At 38.2% G+C, this 21,568-nt stretch overlaps 2 protein-coding genes across 4 annotated transcripts; both read left to right on the top strand.

Moving 5' to 3' along the window:
* Window positions 1-91: 91 nt before the first annotated feature.
* Window positions 92-8,033, top strand: LOC129925313 (uncharacterized). Of its 3 annotated transcripts, none has more exons than XM_056024957.1 (6): window positions 92-394; window positions 2,286-2,357; window positions 4,902-5,071; window positions 5,837-5,880; window positions 6,032-6,139; window positions 7,680-8,033. In XM_056024957.1, the coding sequence occupies exons 1-6, from the start codon at window positions 318-320 to the stop codon at window positions 7,704-7,706; spliced, it is 498 nt and encodes a 165-aa protein (XP_055880932.1). In that variant the 5' UTR covers window positions 92-317; the 3' UTR covers window positions 7,707-8,033. The 3 variants fall into 3 exon arrangements, with proteins under 3 accessions (XP_055880932.1, XP_055880931.1, XP_055880930.1); XM_056024955.1 differs by having other exon boundaries at window positions 113-394; window positions 4,902-5,097; XM_056024956.1 differs by lacking the exon at window positions 6,032-6,139 and having other exon boundaries at window positions 94-394; window positions 4,902-5,097.
* Window positions 8,034-14,699: 6,666 nt separating this feature from the next.
* Window positions 14,700-20,714, top strand: LOC106079002 (NPC intracellular cholesterol transporter 2-like). The gene is made up of 4 exons (XM_013240101.2): window positions 14,700-14,857; window positions 18,261-18,368; window positions 19,221-19,390; window positions 20,462-20,714. The coding sequence occupies exons 1-4, from the start codon at window positions 14,776-14,778 to the stop codon at window positions 20,543-20,545; spliced, it is 444 nt and encodes a 147-aa protein (XP_013095555.1). The 5' UTR covers window positions 14,700-14,775; the 3' UTR covers window positions 20,546-20,714.
* The last annotated feature ends 854 nt before the right edge of the window (window positions 20,715-21,568 follow it).

Raw genomic sequence — 21,568 nt, 5'->3', positions numbered from 1 at the left:
TATCTTCCTAAGAATCCTTAAGCAGAATGGAAACTTCTTAAGAATGTAAACTATATAGTACTAATAACCAGAAGCCCTAGCCAGAGATGTAACATCTTCCTTACCTTCAAGTAGTCCTAATGTTAGTTGATATATCCGTATAAGTATACCAGTATGGTAATTAATTATGTAACAAATATTTTATAAATAACAGCTCTGAAACACGACCATTGTCAAGTCTTTTTTTTCCCAAAAAGATAAAGTTATATTTATATAAAAATGTCTTTTACTCATGAAGGTAATGCAGGTAACTGGCCTGTATAACTATTTTCACACGGATGTACTTGTTGTTAGCTCTGGATGCTTGCAGGTACAGGGGCATGCTAGTGGTGACCTTTCAAATGTTTGGCTTAAGGCAAGTAAACATGTAGTCCAGTTAGTCAAAATAATATCTAGTTCATTCAGTCAAAGTAAATATCTAGTTCATTCAGTCAAAGTAAAGATCTAGTTCATTCAGTCAAAGTAAACATCTAGTTCATTCAGTCAAGTAAATATCTTGTTCATTCAGTCAAAGTAAATATCTTGTTCATTCAGTCAAAGTAAATATCTTGTTCATTCAGTCAAAGTAAATATCTAGTTCATTCAGTCAAAGTAAATATCTAGTTCATTCAGTCAAAGTAAACATCTAGTTCATTCAGTCAAGTAAATATCTTGTTCATTCATTCAAAGTAAATATCTTGTTCATTCAGTCAAAGTAAATATCTTGTTCATTCAGTCAAAGTAAATATCTTGTTCATTCAGTCAAAGTAAATATCTAGTTCATTCAGTCAAGTAAATATCTTGTTCATTCAGTCAAAGTAAATATCTTGTTCATTCAGTCAAAGTAAATATCTTGTTAATTCAGTCAAAATAAATATCTAGTTCATTGAGTCAAGTCAATATATAGTTCATTCAGTCAAGTAAATATCTAGTTCATTCAGTCAAGTAAATATCTAGTTCATTCAGTCAATTAAATATCTAGTTCATTCAGTCAAGTCAATATCTAGTTCATTCAGTCAAAGTAAATATCTAGTTCATTCAGTCAAAGTAAATATCTAGTTCATTCAGTCAAAGTAAATATCTAGTTCATTCAGTCAAAGTAAATATCTAGTTCATTCAGTCAAGTCAATACCTAGTTCGGAAAGTCAAGTTAATATCTTGTTCATTCAGTCAAGTTAATATCTAGCTCATTATACACGAAAAGTTGTTTTAGATTCTTTATAAAATTTTTTTTTTACATTTATCAAAAGTTATGACATAAATGTACAAATATTGAATTTAGAAACATTGAGTTCAACATATTTTTTATTATTGATTTTTCAAAGAGCTCCTTACGTAAAAGGTTTTAAATGACACTAGCCAATTCTAATGCTTCCCAGCTACTTCTGGAAAGGCAACCCAATCACACATTTACGTCCTGCTAAATTTCGTCAAACAAAGCCTGGAATACCAACAAAGGATGTTGATCAGTTTTATAGACATAAAAAAAAAAGTTTGATAGCGACCGTCGGAATCTCTCGGGAAAATAGCAAGAGAGTAAGGCCTCTCGCAATAATCTGTCCAGATTCAGCGACATGTCTAAAGCAAATCAAGCTGTTGTGTCACAACAGACGGTGGAATTCGTCAACATTGAGAAGGATATGAGATTAGGATGTATCTTAGCCCTATTTTATTTTCTTGTAGGCATCAACGATGTCATAATAATACATTAAACAGGCTGCACATTTGTTTTTAACATTTCTGAACTTGACAATCTCTTTCTCCTGGCGTCTGCAACGCATTATTTTTCTCATGATAGGAAAATTGCAAGTCAGGTAGAATTAAGTAAAGAAGGTTTGGGACATGTTGATACTGAACTGTGAGAAACATTCGAGGAAGTATATTTTATTTTTAAAGTTGCGTTTTCGAAAAGTGCAATTTTTCAAACTTGGGTGTCACCCACTGGCGGATGTCACCCGATGCGGCCCTCACCCCATGTACCCCCTAGTGACGCCACTGCCAACGATGTCTTAGGATGTCACCCAAAAAATGAAAACAAAACACATCATCTCTCCTGGCGATTTTATTTTACTTTAAAAAAAATATTTTGAAAAATTGGACAAAGCCTACTACTTTAGTCACTTTACTGACTGTATCTACCCATGAGTTGACTGGTATGTCCAGTGACGTCTGCATTGAAATCCAACAGTTACATTTCCCCAGTATAAAAGTCAGGGTGTTGAACTTAAAAACATGTCATGCTTCAGTGAGTTTTATTTTGTTCACAGGTACCGCGGCACGTCACATCGCAGACGACCCGTTTGTTTACTTCTGTTGTTCTTAACCTGGTCAACCCTGGGGTGAGTCACGTGACCATAATTTACACAATAAATAAATTAGGTGAAAAAAAATGATGGGTTTAGAATCATTATTGCTAAGCTATTACCTGGATTTTTAAAACCATTATTAATTGTCATGGGGGGGGGGGGGTAGCTGATTTCCTGTTATGCATTGTCAATAAAGTTTAATTGTCTCTTCTTTACAAAAGTCATTGATACAATACAATTTTAATTGCCGCGTGGGTACTAGTTGAGGAGGGGCTTGGGAGGAGGGTAGAGGACTTCCCCTGCCTTATAGGAGACAGCAGTTAAGTTAATGTATATCCTTCTGTCCCATTTCTGATCATCTTAAAAAAAAGAGGGGAGGGGGGGGCACGTGTTTCTCATTAGTCACACTTTAGGGCCTCCTGGGTTCGTTTTTTTGTTCTTGTCATGTTTAACTCTAAACATTAAACGAAGCGGTAATTTATTTTTATGAGATGAAAGCCTTGGAATTAGTTTTGGTCTGAACGATGTCGCCCACACAGCACTTTCCCCCTTTACAGGCAGCTGATGAGTCCAAAGGAGCGGTAGGCAAGGAGACAGTTTGGGACCAGGATCCTCGCAGGTTTTTCCAGGGTGTAGAACTGTGTGCGGTAAAGCGCTTGACTTCCGAACCGGGGGTTCCGGGAGCAGACTTTTAAATTTCGGGTTATTTGGCCGTCTCTGAGTCCACCCAGCTCTAATGGGTACCTGACATTAGTTGGGGAAAAGTAAAGGCGGTTGGCCGTTGTGCTGGCCACATGACACTCGTTAACCGTAGGCCACAGAATCAGATGACCTTTACATCATCTGCCCTAGGTCTGAAAGGGGAACTTTACTGAGAACCGTACGCTGCCAGCTGCCTGAGGGTCACCACTCACCGGCTCTTGATTTTTTTCCTTAGGGTTAATTTTATTTACTTTAACAGCCCGTGGCCAAACACCACTTACCATTTCTATTCACCTGACAAACTCATAGGTCTTGGGAGAGATTAAAACTGTTGAATCTATTCCAGAAATATTAAATAGCCAAATACAGAAAACATTTTTAAAAAATTAAATAGAAGAAAGACGTTAACAGTCTCATTAGAAAGTTTTGATGGTACAGTACTTAATCCGAATGTATATCTCGACTTATAGCGTCATTTAGTTTCAATACTATTATTTGTATACCATGTCAATAAATCAAAATTTGATGTATATATTTTGCTAGTTTTACCTAGACCAGATCAAATAAGTTGCACAGATTTTTAAACACTATATTTATAATATAGTAAATGTCAAACATGGTGGATCCTTTGCAATATATCTTAGGTTTTGTTGCCACTAGCCTCTTTCAGTAGTAGGGCGACTGTGGCAGTGGCGTAGCTTTGGGATTTGGGGGCCCTGCATTTTGACATTTGACTTTATGACATGGGATAATGACGTAGTATTGAATGTAAAAACACATTTCGGACACTCAAATTTGGACCCTCCCTCCCCCACCCTAGCTACGCCACTGGACTATGGTTCTTCTCATTAGCAATGACTTCATGGGCATTAGTTAGGTCGGAACGATGTCGTCCACACCACAGTTCCACCCTCTCCAAGCAGCCGATGTGTTCTTGACTCATTATGAACGGCAAAATATGGATACGTTAGCGTCGCAGGCTCTGTAATATTGTAGCACTGTGTGGGCCTAAAAGTCACCAGCCCCTGATATTTTCTCAGGGTTAACTCCAGAAGCCTTCCCCATAAAGCAAGTTGGGCTCCTTCAGTCGCAACGACTATGGTTCATCTCGTAGTACATTTTTGTCACGTGACTCTGGAGCCCTTTTTTTGGAGAAGCATTCCCGTCCAAGATAATTTGCTTTGGTGGTAGAGGAGCCAGCCATTTTTCGTTTGGCACGCTTTTCTCCCAGAGCTGAGGCTCATCTTTTTTTGCTATCCATAGCTTGGACACCATCTCTCTCCACGTAGTGCGGTCTATGGCTTCCCGTAAAGTAGGCTTACACTATATAAATATATAAGTAAATGAAAAAGTAATTAACTATATAGAACGATCGTAGGAGGAAACGATTAGGCTAAAGGGTAGCAAAACAAGACTCCCGTGGGGGTGCCTAAGGGGGTGCGAGAGCATCCTTATTGCACTGCGCGGAGTTGTAAAAAAGCTCCCACAACCTTGTCACAATCCAGGCGCTGTTCCTCAAGGGGCCGTTACATAAATGGCGTGTCCCGCACGGTTAGCCTGGTATAAAAAGGAAAATGGCGGGGGTCTTAGTGTACGCGGCCTCTTGCCACGAGTCTGACCCACCCGTCAGACAGGCCGGTGAGAGGGAGCTCTTGTTCACTTTTGCTGGCCTAGAGTTCCAAAAGCCGAAGGCTTAACTCTACCGGAAAGTTTCAAGAAGAAGAAGAACAACAACAATGGTTATATCTACAGTAAGCAGGCTTACGGGGAGAAATAACGTGCATTTACTTTTTACTAGACAGACAGTGAGACAGACACATTGAGTTGATGTAAACTTTGTAAAAATAAAGAAATATGCACCTCGATGTATTGCAGGCAATGTCAGCGCTACGAAGAGGAAAGCAGACGATCGGATGGTCACGCGTCATACGACCAACCACCCAGAAGAACAAGAAGACCTCCTCTAGCCAGTGACCCACCAATCACAGACGAAGGTCTGCTGAACACGTTTCCTGGCTTGTTCCAAACTTCGAATGAAATTGAAGGTCAGACGATCCAGATGGGTGCAACTGTACGTATTCCCTCACACATTCACTCAAGTACTAATTCTCTTCGTGTAATATTATAATGGTAATAACTATGACGAGTAGGAAACATTCTATTGACTGCGATCTAGTCGCTCTTTTTCAAAGCTTATACCAACTCACTTTCTGTCGGCCTGTCTGGTCAAAAGTTTGTACACGTTATTTCTCCCACCAAAACTAGGATCAAGCTGAAATTTTGCACAATTATTTCTTTTACCTGACAAAATAAGAATCAATAATAAAAAAATAACGAGTTAGTAAATTAACTATGGGTAATTATTATTTTGTTTGATATTGAACGAGGGAAAGAAATCTTACTTGATAGTTGTGGTGATATATGTTGAGTTAGTCCCCTTGAGGAAGCCGGAGCCCAGAGTGAACACGTTTTATTTTAAAATGATTTTTAAATAGCGATCACGGTAACATGTAACAGTGGCTAAACAAAGCTAAAAAGACTTTTGCTAGTTTAGTGACTTTTTTCCATCCCCGCTTTTCTTAATATTTATATATTCCCCTCTTTTCCAAATCATGACAACATACAAATTTACATAAATGGCGCCACAATTAACGAATGTGATTAAATTATTGTTAAGTTGATGGGGAGGACCTTTGAACGGGGGGTGGGGGAGGGGGGGGTGAAGAGCCAATCTTTTATTCATTCGTTTAAAATTTCGAAAAAGTTTGTCTCTTCTTCGTAACTTTATCAATCAACTTGATGTTCAACAGGGAGCAAGACTTCCTCTGGCGTCATACCATGGCTGTTGTTCTTCGTAAGTATAGAATGTCTCTTAGAGTCAATGTCTCTAGGTATCATTCTAGTATTTTAACATCTTAGGTACAGTCAGAAAATAAATTGTCTTTGCATTGTATTTATTCTCTCCATTTAGTAGTACACTAACACATTTTTATTTCTTTACCCAGAGAACCCAAAATGGACACTTACAGTACATTGTCAGACCCACTGGGGACTGCTGTGAGTTTAGTCCAAGTAGGACAGAGAAGTCAATACTTCCCTTCAGAGACTTGCAGGTACAACTAAATACTTGTGTTTCTATCATCATCTTCTGTCCCCTAGACTTGCCTCGTTTTGGTGCTGTGACAGTTCGCGGAACCAAATCCCCCCTCCCCCCGCTTTTCCCCGGTTAGCAGCTGTTCTTAGTATGATATCAAGAAAGAGGCCAATCCATTTTTTTTTCATTTCACTTTGTCCAGCCAGCTTTTCTTTGGACTTGCTCCCTCCATTTTACCTTAAAGGATGAGTGAGTCGTGTCGTACAACCTGACCTAACACATTTTCTGTTCACTCGAGTCCTGTCTCTGGTCATTGCTGATAAGTTTTGCTCAGAGAGAGTGGCCTTGACCTGGTTCAAATCTCCCACCAATTTTTTTTTGTTTTGATCACGCAAACCACAAACGTCACACTGCAAATGAAAAATGGTTTGACCGAGGACGTAATAATCTCCACTTCTGATGGGACGTCTCACACTTATAAGACAAGACAAAACATGGATAGCGCTTATTAAATATTACATCACATTATTTATTTATTTGTGTGTGTGTGTGTAGTATAACTGTAGTGATGAAATGTGTAGGCGGAACACAAGGTCAAGGCTAGTCGCAATAATGTGACGTCTCATGATTAGATGATCAGGAGTGCAAAGGCAATGCGCGTGAGTTAGATAAGGTCACAAAAAGGCGGGGAAAAAAAGGTGAAGCCAGGACGTGGAAAAAACGTTCTGGGGATTTGTATGGCTTCCAGTATCTCATATCTGCTTTGTACTGTACTTATTTATTGTTTCAAGTTTAAAAGAATTTAACTTAAGAAAATTATATCTACACTGTGTCATTTTAGTGCATCATAGTAGTGTTTGTCATATATCAACAACATCTCCGCATGTCAGATGATTTGGAATGGATACAACACAAGTCTATCCCTTCCAAATAAAGTCGTGACAAGAACAAGTAACTGTAACAAGCTCTGTTTTATTAGTTTGATGGTCTCCCTTTCCTTGTCTTTCACCTGCCCATTACGTTGTCTGACCATAATCTACAGACTTTAACTGAAGTTTTAAAGCGTAAAAAAAACGACAGTACATGGTTTTTTTTTTTTATTGGGAGTTTTTGTAAACCGATAATCTCTTTTTCCGAAAAGTTTTCTTCAAAAGTAATGACAAGAAAGATAACCCATGTTTCTGTTGGTTTGTTGTTTTTTTTTGACAGAAAGTCCACGATTGTCTGCCCAATTGTAGCTAAAAAAAAACCTGATACATTACAATGTCTAATATATGAGTAAGAATAGAGAGATGATAATTGCTACTTCCTATAGATCAATGAAATATTATTTTAAAAGCATCGCTAAACTATACCACAGACCAGACTTATACATGTATATATTATATGATATATAGTTATACACTTCATAATAATTCCATCAATACAAAAATTTCTACAATTTCACAAATTTATTATTGTTATTATCAAAATCTATTGACATGATGCAATTTGACTCAATATAAGCTATGTTTTTTTTTAAGTGTTTGTGTTATTAGACTTGTGCTCTATGTTTGCAGACGAGAAATCAACTGCTCTGCATGTAGCTGCTCCTGTACAATGGTGAACCAGACCCTGACGGCACTGGTCTACCAACCTGGATCCACAAGGGAGATAATGTTTAGCTTGGTACGAGTGCCCACATTCTGCAGATGTATGAACAATTTGGCCATTCCTTAAAAATCAAGTGACCAATGGCTGCTCTGGACGATAAAAAACGCGGGAAACCGACTGACATTAAAATTCACGACAAGGAGCCTTCAGTTGCAGACGTCACGCGTTTTTATAGTTTTTTTTTTTAAATAAATTGTAAATCACGTGGGCATCTAAAATCAAAATAATAAAAGAATAATAATAATCATAACAACAATAAATGCACATGATTTTTTTTCGCAACAGAGAGTGAAAAAAAGTAAGGTCACTTATACGAAACAAAAACTTTTTATTTGACCAAACAAAATATTTTATCGCATGCAAGTAATAATAGGATTGAAATACAAAAGCTTATGGAATCTCGATTCTATCTTCCTGTCTGAATAAACTGGGAAAGATCCAAGCAGCTGTAAATTATTACATTCCTATAACCAATGGCTCGTATCCCAAGACTCCAGGATTGGAAGCGAGACCAAAGGCCGACCACCCCGGAGAATCTCCCCATATTCCTTCCTTGTACAACATTAGCCGTGCAGGTGTCCGCCATAAAAACGGCTCCCTGAGGAACGTGGTGTGGAGGTGATATGTTTTTTGGGGCCTTTTTGCTTCCCCCAGTGACCTAAATACCTCCTCCCAAGCGCCACGGTGAGGTTGAGAAGCATGGGCAAAAAAAAAAAAAACATAAATAAAAACAAAACACTGTGTCTCATTAGAATGAAAAGTTTAATACTTAAGGTTGATTTTGAAAAGCAGCAAAAAGAAAGGATTAAAAATTGAATGCGCACCTCTGGTATTTTAATTCCGGAGGATTTCAGCTACCCGTCGCCTCAGCGTGGCGCTTCCGTGGAAACGTCTAGTAGTGGAACTAGTACAAGTAGCGAATCGGGCCCTGCGGAGTTCCCTGGGTCAGCTTTTGTTTTGTTTTTCTCTCACTCGGGGTCGGGATGGAAGAAATGCTCGCGCACCAGTCCAACAAGTCCGCCACACCGTTCCACGCAGGGGGCCATTAGCAGTCAGCTAGATTGGCGGTCCTTACACGGAATAGTGGCAGTCACAGTTTAGGAAAATAAGGTAACCTCCCCATGGTTAGTGCTGCTCTCGGCCACTTATAGCGAGTGGGGTCCAGGAACGGGACGGTGCGCTGTGTACGTGGTACGGCCCGGTCTGGCCCAGTCACTATGGCCGCTACTACGTGGAGCCCTCAGACAGGACAGGGGCAAAGAGTCCCATGTCCAGGCCTGGTTGTTGGATAAAAGCATTTCTAACAATTCACGAGATAATGCTACTGGACTTTTTTGAAGGTATTTTAATTCAGTTCGATCTAATAACCTACATCAGTGATGCCCAACCTAGTTCGACCTACGGGCCATTTTAATTTCCGACACTCTTGTAGCGGGCCACGTGAATGAAAAGGTACAAAAACGAAATGAAATCAACCTGAAACTATTTGATTAAAAACTTACATTAATGAATAGACATTGGAAGTTTATCTTTTTTTTTCTTACGCGTCGGAAAGTGGCTTCATGTCTTTACTTAAAATCTGAGCAACATAGTATCTAGTTTTACCGAAGACTCATTTTTTATGTTTTTTTAGTAAATATTCTTATAAATTCTTCAATATCTAGGCTTAATTAAACTATCTTTTATTCGCGGCTCAAATCAAGAATGCAGTCCAATTTGTTTCATGATGCCATATATATGTTGCTCTTTTTTTTTTAAACAGCTACACTTTCTTTACACATCAAATATGTTGGCTTATTATCATGTTGCACAAAAAGAGTAAAGATCTGTTCACTTTGTCAGGTAGATTCTACATTCTACATTCCCGTTTCATAAACAAACAAATGTTAAAGATTAATAGTGAAGGCCCTAACGTACGAAAAGATACATATTTAAACCCTTTTTTATTTTATGAAGGGGGGATTTTATACACATTGTGCTGACGTTTCAGCGGGCCAGATAGAACCACGTCGCGGGCCTGATGTGACCCGCGAACCGTGTTTTGGACATCACTGAGCTAGATCATTATTTTTTCTACTATACTGGCAAACAAAAAGAGTGCTCTGCCCATGATAACTTAATGCTACCTATTTTAAAATTAATGAATATTTAACTAATTAGTCCTAAAATTACAATTTTTAATAGTGATTGACTTGAAGAAAATAACAAATAAGAAGAACGCAAATTTAACACTGCAATTTGAAAATTCAACTATATCGATATACTCCCCTGACAAATAAACCCAGGAGCAATCAAAACTCCTAAGCCAGAAGCAGAGAGCGTCCAAAATCCTGCAAACATTGCATTCGAATTCACTAGATCTAGATTACAGATAAAGCATCCGCCATCTTGTCTCATTTTTCTGTCTTTAGGGGGTTCATTGGTTAGGTAGTAAGTCTTTGATATTAAATAATATTTCTATTACTGTTATTATATTTTTAGGTTAATCACTTTTCAATTGTTTATGATTTAATACTTGTGAATTATGATAACTTACAAATAAAAACATATTAAAAAAAAAAAAAAAAAAAAAGCCCACAAAAGAGGCAAGATGGCCCATAAAAGAGGCATATAAAGCCCAAAAAAGAGGCAAAGAAAAGAGGCATAAGGCCCAAGGATTCCTATGATGATAAAGCTAAAACTGAATAGCGCAAATTCTGAGGTTTCCTTAAAAAAAAAAAAAAAGGCCCAAGGATTCCTATGATGATAAAGCTAAAACTGAATAGCGCCAATTCTGAGGTTTCCTTCTTAAAAAAAAATAAAAAATGATTTAGTTAGGATCTTCGACCTTGTAATGAATATGAAATACTATTATTTTTACCATTCGCTAATCCTCCCATGTCTGCGACTACAAGAAAACAGAGCCTGTATACTCAAGCCTCTCCTACAGTTTCAGAATGACTGATCACTGACAACACACCACCCATAAAAACTTCTGTGTGTGTATGTTTCCCAAGAACTGTTGGACTTTACTAGTAAATAAAGACACTGACATTCAAAACTCCGAAGATCATGCACATTTCGTTTGAGATGAAAGCCCATGTGGTTTGTATGTCTAGGGCTGGAAAAGGGACAAGCAAAGGAAACCGAGAACTATGAACAATTTCTGAACAAAGTTTTTACATTTCTTGTTTTGATACCATAAAATTCGTGTTTTTTTTTTAAATTTATCTTTTGGAAAATAAAGGGCAGAACTGTGTTGATTAACTCTGCATGAAGTTAAACATACCAGGTGAAAGTGTGGCAAATATAAAGTTCTACATACAAAACTAAGAAGAAATAAAAATAATTTTTCCTACATTTAAAGCTTATATTAAGTGTGTTTGCATCAGTCATGGTTAAAAATTTGTAATAGATCTAGACCAGTGATGCCCAACATAAATCGACCTGCGGGTCATTTTAATTCCCGACACTGGTGTCGCGGGCCACATAAACGAAAAGTTACAAAAACGAAATTGGCCCTAAACTATTTGATTAGAAACCCGTGGATCAGTACTTACATTCATTTTTTTTTCATGCGTCAGAAAAAGGCTTCATTTCTAAAACTATGAGCAACAATGTAGCTAGCTTTACCAGCGACTCATTTTCTTGTCTCTTCTTGCTAAAATTCCTATTAATTTTCCAATCTATTGACGTAGTTTAACAATCTTTTAATTCGCGGCTCATACCAAGAATGACGTCAAATTTGTTTTATAATGCCGTTTATATGTTGTTCTTTTTTAAAAGAGCCACAATTTATTCACTAATCAAATAAGTTGGCTTATCATCATGTTCGACATAGAAATAAAAGTCCTTTCTCTCTCTCTTTTTTTTTTTTTTTGGTAGATTCTACATTAAAAGTCCCATTACATAAACGCAAAAATGTTAAAGGTAATGGTACCAATCAATCTGAGAAAAATTGAGGGCCTAACGTAGGTAAAGAGACATTTTTCTACCTTGGGGGTGGGAGAATAAGCGGATTTTACACTTTTTGACGACATTTCGGCGGGCCGGATGGAACCAACTCGCGGGCCGGATCTGGCACGCGGGCCGTATTTTGGGTATCCCTGACCTACATTAATATCAAAGCCTTGGCAGACAGTAAGAAGGGGTAAAATACCCCTAGTGTCATCTTATAATAAATAAGATAATGCAATACATTTATGAAATAAGAACTGTTCCTATGTTCAATATTCCAACTATTGCCCACACTTAATTTTAGCGCACACTTTGTTAAGATGGGTCCAGTCCGAGTACTGTGATGCCAAGATGTTGTTGCTTTATCAAGATAGATACACATTAAATGTCTATCCAGCGCCCACCCACTCTACGAAACCACTACTTGAGCATTAAACATAAAATTAGTGCTTTAAAGTGTTTATTGTAATACCAACACTACAAAGTAGATAAGTACAGACCACTAAACCCTATGAAGAAGAAACATTTTTGGTACAGTTCAAAGGGAGATAAAAACAAAAAATGAATGTAATAGGGACAGATAATAGGAATGTCTACTGGAACTATAGCTCTCCAAAAAGTAGACTAATGAGGTAACTAGGTCAAGTTCTAGAACGAGGCTACGTTGAATAGATTACATAGACTATGATTAGCACGAATGTAAAAAATATTACGACACTATGATCTAGTATCTAGTATTTCTGGAAACATTTAACAAGCCGATAGATGGCGTGATGTCTAACATTCCTAGTGTCAATAAGAATTCCAGTTTTTTTTAAAGTTTTATTTACCTCAAAATATAAGAATTGTATGTTCCACTTTCTTAATGAGGAAATGTGTTGTAATGTCTACAAAAAGTTAAAGTACCACTTTCAGACCTTGCGGGCAGATGGTGTAAAGGTCATCTGTTTCTGTGGCCCACGGTTAACGATGGTGTCATGTGGCCAGCACAACCACCAACAGCCTTTACTTTTCCCCAACTAATGTCAGGTACCCATTAGAGCAGGGCGGACTCAGTCTGCACCACGATTCGAACCCTGGACATCTGGTTCAATAGACAAGCGCTTTACCGCTCAATCACCTCGCCTCCACAATGTCTATATTACCACAATGCTGTAATGACCACATCACTACACAATGCTGTAATGACCACATCACTACACAATGCTGTAATGACCACATCACTACACAATGCTGTAATGACCACATCACTACACAATGCTGTAATGACCGCATCACTACACAATGCTGTAATGACCACATCACTACGCGCTGCTGTAATGACCACATCACTACGCGCTGCTGTAATGACCACACCACAGGTAATGGCCACATACTTGGCCTTCTTCAGTCGTAACGACTATGTTTCATCTCGTGTAACACTTTTTCATGTGGCTGTGGAGCCCTATTTTGGGGAGTCACTCCCGTCCACATATATCACAGGTTAAAGTGTCTTTTTCTTTGATGGTAGAGGAGCCGGCCATTTTTAGTTTGGCACGCTTTTCTTTCAGAGCTGAGTCCAATAGCTGTCCATAACTTTCTTGGTCAACATCTCTCTCCACAAAGTGCAGTCTAGGGCTATGTTTTCCCAACGGTCAGTACTAACATTCACTGCTTAAGGTCCCGTTTGATTACATACAAGTAACGGAGGTGGGGGGGGGGGGCGACCAGTGTTTCTAGAGCTAGTATTTTTAGATTCGAATTTCAACTTTCTAACTTTTCTGGAGGAGAATACACATTTCCTGGGACACAGCGCTCGGGGCCATCTTCAAAGATACTTTTTAGATACTGTCTCAATGAAGCTGAAGAGGTTGACGTCACGTGGACACTCCCCCCCCCCACCTCTTCCCCTATCGCCTTTCGCGGTGGGACAATTTTTCACTGAACCATATTGTCAGACACACGAGTCAGTTTAAAAAACATATTCAGGGTACAGTGGTGGAAGCACGATGGAAGCAGATCTGAAGCAGCTTGGGGTTAGGGCGTGGAGACGAAAGGCACAGGAGAGATCTGAATGGAAGGATGTGTTGAAGCAGGCCAGAGCCCTCCATGGGCTGTAGCGCCACTGGGATGGATGGATGGAGGAAGCACGAAGAAAGGATCGTCCAAAAGAAAAGTTGGCAGGAAAATGTAAAAGAATGGACTGACCTCTCTCACGTGATATCCTGCTAAGGTCAGAAGCTAACCGGGAAGAATGGAGGGACTTGGTAACGCGAACTGTGACATCACCCTACGACGCAAGCCAAGAAACTGATGAGGATGATGATGCTGATGACATGATGACATGACTATATTGACCTAGAGACGTATACATTCTACTTTTTTTTTAAAGTAACGTCTGTATTTTATAAGATAAGTGAAGCCTTCTTGATACCAGAGAACCATTTTTGTTGACAAAATAGATCTGAAGTAAATATTGTGTAATTTTAAATATGAACCAACGTTTTCATCAGATTAAAAAACTCTTTTGATTTTTTTTTTGTGGAACCAGAGTATTCTTTTAACTTTTATATTTTTACTCAGAGGTCTTTAGTATAAAAATAAGAAAAAGTTTCTAAATTAAATTCTACTTTTCCACTATCACCATAAGAACATGGGTCATTATAGTGTGTTTGGGAGCCCCTTCCCCCCCCCCCCGCACACACACACACATACACTCTCACACCGACCATATCGTAAGTTTCAAGTGTGAGAGATAAATAGACAAAAACATGAACTGATAGTATCAATGAGCTCGCTGGACGACGGGATATATGAGTCGAGTGCTGGGTATTGTTAGAGACTTAAACCTGGGTAGACTTTTTCATCCGTCCGACATAAGATGATCCAAAAAAAAAAAGCGCCTTAGGTAAGACAGATAACTCGTCCATCTCGGTGGTACGACTTGATTACAATGTTTGCTGATGACAGAGATAGGACCCTTGGCTCGCGCCACATCCGCAATTTGAACCGAGCAGATGGCACATATATAAGCGCGAGATAATCAGGCCTCGTTACACACTGGGGTCGAGGAGCAGTTTTGAAACAATGAAGATATTCGCGGTAATCACTGTGCTGTCCCTGGCCGTGTCTTGGACTAATGCGGACATTGTACCAGTCAAAGACTGCGGTAAGACGCTTTCCTAAGTCTAGATGATTTGAAGCTAATTCTGATTTCGTTACGTTTCTGTCATTGCCTATATCTATAGTCTATAGTTCGTCCATCGTGGTTCGATTATGACCACTTTGTCATCAAGGGGGCTGAGGGCTTTGCACTGGGGTTTTATGCCTCCTCATGTGGCTGGTGAGACCTATGTGATCCCGGAATGTTAGGCTGCACACTGGGCAGGTTATTCCAACTGGAGCTAGTGTCGTGGGCCTTGCTTTTCTTCTCTGGAGTTTTTCTTCTGCCAGCGTTGTTCTCTTTTCCTTTGCCAATATAAGCTGTAATGTCATCACGTAATTATTTCAAACAGTTTAACAACAGCAGTACAAGAGATGCTCATTGGCACACTATCGATCTGATTTTAGAAAGACGTTTTTTTTTTATTTAAATGTAACTCAACCAGAAAAACATTCCAAATACTTTTTTTAAAAGGCAATACCTCCTCTATAGAACTATGCGCAACGATACTTTTTGTCTCCCAATAACTAATGAATGTTAGAAGTGAGAGTCTCCTTCAGGCAATTTACTGATACCTTCCTCAAAAACACGCAAGATGATATATTTGTCTAATTAAAAATAAATAATAATAAGAGATATTGACGATAAACTACACAATGTCAAGGGTGCTTTACAGCTGCCAACTAAACATAAAAAGAATTAAGCTTTAATTTTAACACTCAAATTTTCTCAATACACAACAAATCAACTCTGTCAGTCTGTCTGTCTGGCAAAAAGTTTGTACACGTTATTTCTCCCACACCAAATCTCGAATTAAGCTGAAATTTCGCACAATTATTTATTTTACCTGACAACGCAAGAATCAATTAAAAAAAAAAAAAACAATTAGTTAATTTAAAATAGGCAATTAATTATTTTATTTGGTATCTTGAACAAGTGAAAGAAATATTTTTTTGACAGATGTGGTGGTATAAGTTGAATTAGTCCCCTTGAGGGTTATTGAACACTTAGTGAACTTTTTTTTTTTGTATTCACACAGACACCCCCCTTCTTCCCTCCCTCATACAAGTGACTGAATCATAGCGCATCGAGAAAGCTAAAAATTAAACAAAAACGATTGGTAAAACATTTCTAATCGCACAGATTTATTAAGTGCAAGTTGGCAATAAGCATAATTACATGACTGACCCAAAACCAACTAAGACAATTACATCTAATATAAGCTTTGTTTTTTAATAAGTATTTTTAAAAATGTTTTTCTTGTTAATATATGCATATTAATATTAATTATCATTATTTTTATATTAATTTATAATGATACAAATAGTCCATTTGTATGTGCCCGACTGCAAGCCACTTTCTCGTTATCTCATCCACCTGAAATGTCAAGAGGTCAAAGGTCAAGGACTTGCTTTTATTATCTGACAATGATCCCTAATACTGTGGGATGGCGTCTTAAAGTAACACAGATTACCCTGATAAGCAATTATAAATAGGCTTCAAGTTTCTAGTCTAAGAAATTGATGTTTAATGGAAATTTTGGAATGATTTCAGAAGTCGGGTATGATTTCAGAAAGATAGATAGATAGATAGATAGATAGATAGATAGATAGATAGATAGATAGATAGATAGATAGATAGATAGATAGATGGATGGATGGATGGATGGATGGACGGACGGACGGACGGACAGACAGACAGACAGACAGACAGATAGATAGATAGATAGATAGATAGATAGATAGATAGATAGATAGATAGATAGATAGATAGATAGATAGATAGTAGATAGATAGATAGATAGATAGATAGGCAAATTATAAATCGATATGTTTTAACAATTACTTTGTCCCCCTAAAACACCTGTCTCTGGACACACGTGTCAACATATATCCGAAGGGATAAACTGGGTCAAGTAGCAAGTTGTAAGTTGATTGGACATTTTCATAAAACTGATGCAATCAACTATATATTTGTAAGTTACCACTCACTGATCTATTGATTACGAGATCTCTTTAAACTAGTGTACATATCCGCATGAAATTTCGTACACAGATTCCTTTTACCTCCTAGCACTGGCGGATCCGGGAGGGGGGGGGGCAACACCCCTCACTCGGCCGACACACCATATATGTTGTATGTCCGTTTATGCATATGGTTAGGGTTTACTGGGCGTAAGGGTTAGGGTTTGGAAAAAAATCCCCCCCCCCCGGTTGGTCGTTGTGCTGGCCACATGACACCCTCGTTAACCGTAGGCCACAGAAACAGATGACCTTTACATCATCTGTACGCCGGATACACCAAAACGCTAGCTATTTAAATTTTATTCCTCTATGTATGAAAATATCCAATATCAACAAACTTTCCTCTATATTGTTTTGTTGCTCGGGACTAATTAAAAAGTAGGAACAGATTAAGTGTGGATTAGCTGTTTGTTGTTCATTACATAGCCGGGGTCACGTGATAGCTCAAACATGATCCATATTTGTCTATGCTATTTTCCTAACATGTTTCGTCACAGAGGGCCATGTGTTACTTTAAGGCAACATTATTAAGAGACATACATCGAGGGAAGGGTTCGCAGTTTAGAGTTAATGTCCGTTTTTAGTTTGTTGAATATATATATATATATATATATATAATGTAATTAAATAAAATATAAATGTACTGAAAATAAAGCGTCCAATCAAAACTTCTCTTTCAAGATCTCTACCTTTGTCTTTGAACGCTTCATCCGATTCGTCCCTGACATTTTATTAGTCATTCATCTGCAATCGACTCTCCTAGTCCGATAAGACACAACAGACTTGACCCTTGGTCTCTCAATGGCCATGCCCCAGATTCATCTAAATAATCTTCAATCGCAAAGCAGTGGCGAAGCTAGGGATTGGGGCGCCCGGTGGGCGTTACCTGTTTAGGGGATCCCGTATTTTGACATTCGACATTTTCGGAAATTGATTTGGGGACCCCTCAAGTGAGGGCCAGGGGGTAGTAAAATTTAGACACCCCCCAGATACCCAACTGTCGCAAAGGCTTAGACATTTTTGTTTACTGACACAACCTCAGCAGACATCATGTTAGTTATGTATCGTTGTTTCACTCTAAGCATACAAATGGCCAGGCGATTTAAGATCAAAGTCCAGTGAGTAAGAAAGTAAAGATAAAAAAAAAAAATAATTCGTAGTGAGTTGACAGGAGCGTGCCGAGTTCTGGTCCAGATTAAAAGAAACGATAACCGTGACAACGACCCTGGCATGGCGCGAACAGAGACATGTTTTGTGTATATATACCACTTAGAGACGTGTTTTGTGTGGGATATATTCCATTTAGAGAGAAACGTGTTTAGAGACAATTCAACGGCTTGTTGACTCAATAAACTTTTATATTAAAATTGTCTTTATGTCGCCAGGTTCTGTACAGGGCAGCATCAACAAAGTGGACATAACTCCGTGTCCAAGCATACCATGTCCATTCAAGAGAAACACATTTGTCAATGTGACTATCAACTTCGCTGCAAGTAAGTATGCTCGCCGCCAGGTGGCGCTGCTCAGTTCAAAAAGTGTGATCGGATCTGAGGCTAAGTTGCTTTGATGTTAGCTCAGCTTGCATGAGGACCATAGCTGAGTACGTCAAACAGCTCTTGTGTCTGTGTGATTGTGTGTGTATGTGTGTGTGTTTATATGGTGATGGTGGGAAGAGGTCAACGAATGGCTGCGAATGATGCAACATAGGTGGCATTGTCGTCACTTCATCTTAGTTAGGGGAGACGACTCCAGAACGTGAGACTGAAAGGTTGTGTTATTGTAGTGAGTTAGATTTTGTTAAAGATATTATTACTAAAGTCAAGTACATTTATTTAGTTTCATTTTAACTTGATTTTGTCTATATTATAAATAAAGTTGTATTTAGCTTGTTCACAAAAGGAAGTTATTCAAGTTATGTGCAGTTTTATTAGTTTAGAAATAAATTAGATGCATTACACCTACAACGATTTAGTTGTCAATAACAGCAGTGTTATACTACAAGTCAACAACTGGTAACAACAGTGTGCCTAAGTTTGTGTGGTACGTTTGGAACGATGAAAGTGTACATCAAAGGATTGCTATTTTAAGAAAGGAATTGACATTTTTGTTTTAAACTGTAAGGCTTGAAGATAATAAAAGAGGTGAGAGAACTATACAGTGATATGAGAAAATGGTGATATGTCAACATGACTGTGTTCAATGTAGAAGTCATGTAATTATATTTTGGACAGTAGTTTTTGTAATTAGAAATTTTGCATAGCTTACACATGAGATTGGATTAGGATTAGCATCACTTCATTGCAATAATATTAATGTTTTCTTTTTAAATATTATTCTCTCTGTAGAGGGCTCAATCTCTCAGGCTGGCACAAGTGTTCATGGAATCATAGCAGATGTCCCTGTACCGTTTCCTCTGCCAGATGACAATGCCTGTCATTTTATGACATGCCCTATCAATCAAGGAGACACTGTGAATTATGCCAACGGAATTTTCGTCCAAGAGGCATATCCAAAGGTTCTTCTTTTTTTAAATTATTTGCTACTTTAGAAATCTTTGTCAAACGTTTTATTTCTTGTAGAATAATTTACGTGTCTGATTCATTAGTCTAGCTCAGTATTTCCCAAACTTTTGACCTATGTGTACCCCCTTTTATAATTTTGTAATGATGAGTACCCCTCCAACCCACTTTCATGTAATAACAAAACATAATAAATGGGTATTTAATAATCATCATAGTTAATGAAGTACCCCACCAAAGTCTCCCCGTACCCCTGGAGAATCGCGTACCCCACTTTGGGAAGCACTGGTGTAGCTGATTGTGTCTGACCTTTGATGAACGATGTATATAAATAAACTCGCTCCGTAATAACGTTCTAAAAAGTTTCTGGTTGTTCGGAATAAAGTTTTTTATTCAAACCCCTGACAACCCTTTCTCTTACAGCAGGTTGTAATGTCCTTCACCCTTTACTTTCCTCATAATTAAAATTTGAAGCTAAAAATAGATAACTTTAAAACTTTCTATTTTATTAAGCAATTTTCTGGCAGAGTGGTTAGTGTGTTGGCTTGAGAAGGCTTTAGCCCTCAAGTTCGAATTCAGGTCATTCACCTTTTTTTCTATAAATGCATTTAAAAGCAATCACCCAGATACCCCCTTCTTTCTCCCCATACCCCTTTCCAACTGGTCCAGACAAGTTAGGATCATAGTGTACTGAGAAAGCTAAAAGCATGAAAGTGCGGTAAACAAAACAAATAGATAAAAAAAATTCTATACGCACATATTATTGTTAGTCTAGATTACTCTAGATCAGCGGTTCTCAACCTTTTATGCTCGGCGACCCCTTTTTACACCTACTCTGCCGCGACCCCCCCGCGACCCCCCCCCCCCACACACACACATACAGCAATAGAGGAGTAGACAAAAACAATTCATATTTTCGATGGTCTTAAGCGATCCACAGGTTGAGAATCCCTGGTCTAGATCTATTACAAAATTAATGAAATAATCTTTCCAAACTAGTTGTTACAATATAAGCTGTGATGTTTTTTTGTTTTGTTTTTTAATGTTTTTCTTGTTTTACTTTTTAGATTACTTTGATTGTGAAATGGGAACTGCTGACCGGATCCACGGACATCATTTGTTTCACAGTCCCAGTGACCATCACAGACTGAGATGTTGAGTCTAGTTCTAATGTTGAAATCTATTTATTTCAAACTTTGTAAACATTTGTTGACAGCTAGCTTGAACATTATCTCAAGGAGATGAATCAACGACAACAATACAAAAAAAAAATCTAGACAGTAAACTTGTTTAGAAAGGCAATAAATGAACATTAACTCATTTAACGAAGTCTGTTATGTTTGTATATCTTTATTTAGTCTCTTTGTGTTTCGGCCTTTTTTTTTTCTTTTTTGTTTATTTTAACAATCGCTTCTATAACCTTCCTAAGTCTCGAAGCGACTATGGATAATCTCATAGAAATTAGATGAAAGCCTGGGCATTATCTATGGTCAGAAAGATGTCACCCACACAGCAGTTTCCCCTTCACCACGCTGCTGATGTGTCCAAAAGAACGGCAAAATGCCAATACAGCGTGAGATCAGAGGCGTGGTAGGCTCTGCCAGGGTGTAGCACCATGTGCTGCAAATTGCCTTAGGATTGCAAGCTCTTGATTTTTTAAAAAAATAAGCCTTTCCCATGTTTGGGTATAGCTGCAAGGCAGCAGAGGTTTGAATTCAGAGTTTTCCTTTTTTGAGGTGGGTACCCAACCAAGACTAATGTGTCCCTCCTTCCAGAAGCTTACTGGCTTAGGCGCCCATTACTCGCCTTCGCCCTTTCAATGATAATAGTTTCAAAACCTTACAAAAGCACAATATCTGAACCACACGTGAAGGCCAGTAGTAGGACTGGTTGTCAAAGACTAAAGGAGACGCATGCAATCGACAACATTTTATGGGTAGAAGGGTGCTTATTTCCATTACCATTTCCAGCAATGACAACCTCACAAAACCACAATCGCAAATACATATGCATTATATCAATGAAATTTTGAGTGAGTGACCATAGCCAAGGCCGGATTTAAGGAAGGGCAGGCGAGGCTACAGCCCCGCTGACACAACAAAAAGAGGGCTCCACAAATGAGATAAAATTATATTTAACAGGTCAGAAACTTTTTTTTTCGCATTTTTACGGCT

The sequence above is a fragment of the Biomphalaria glabrata genome, chromosome 3 (genome assembly GCF_947242115.1).
Source record: "Biomphalaria glabrata chromosome 3, xgBioGlab47.1, whole genome shotgun sequence".
NCBI lineage: Eukaryota > Metazoa > Mollusca > Gastropoda > Planorbidae > Biomphalaria > Biomphalaria glabrata.
The sequence above is the reverse complement of the archived record's forward strand: the minus strand, read 5'-3'. Positions and strand labels throughout refer to the sequence as shown.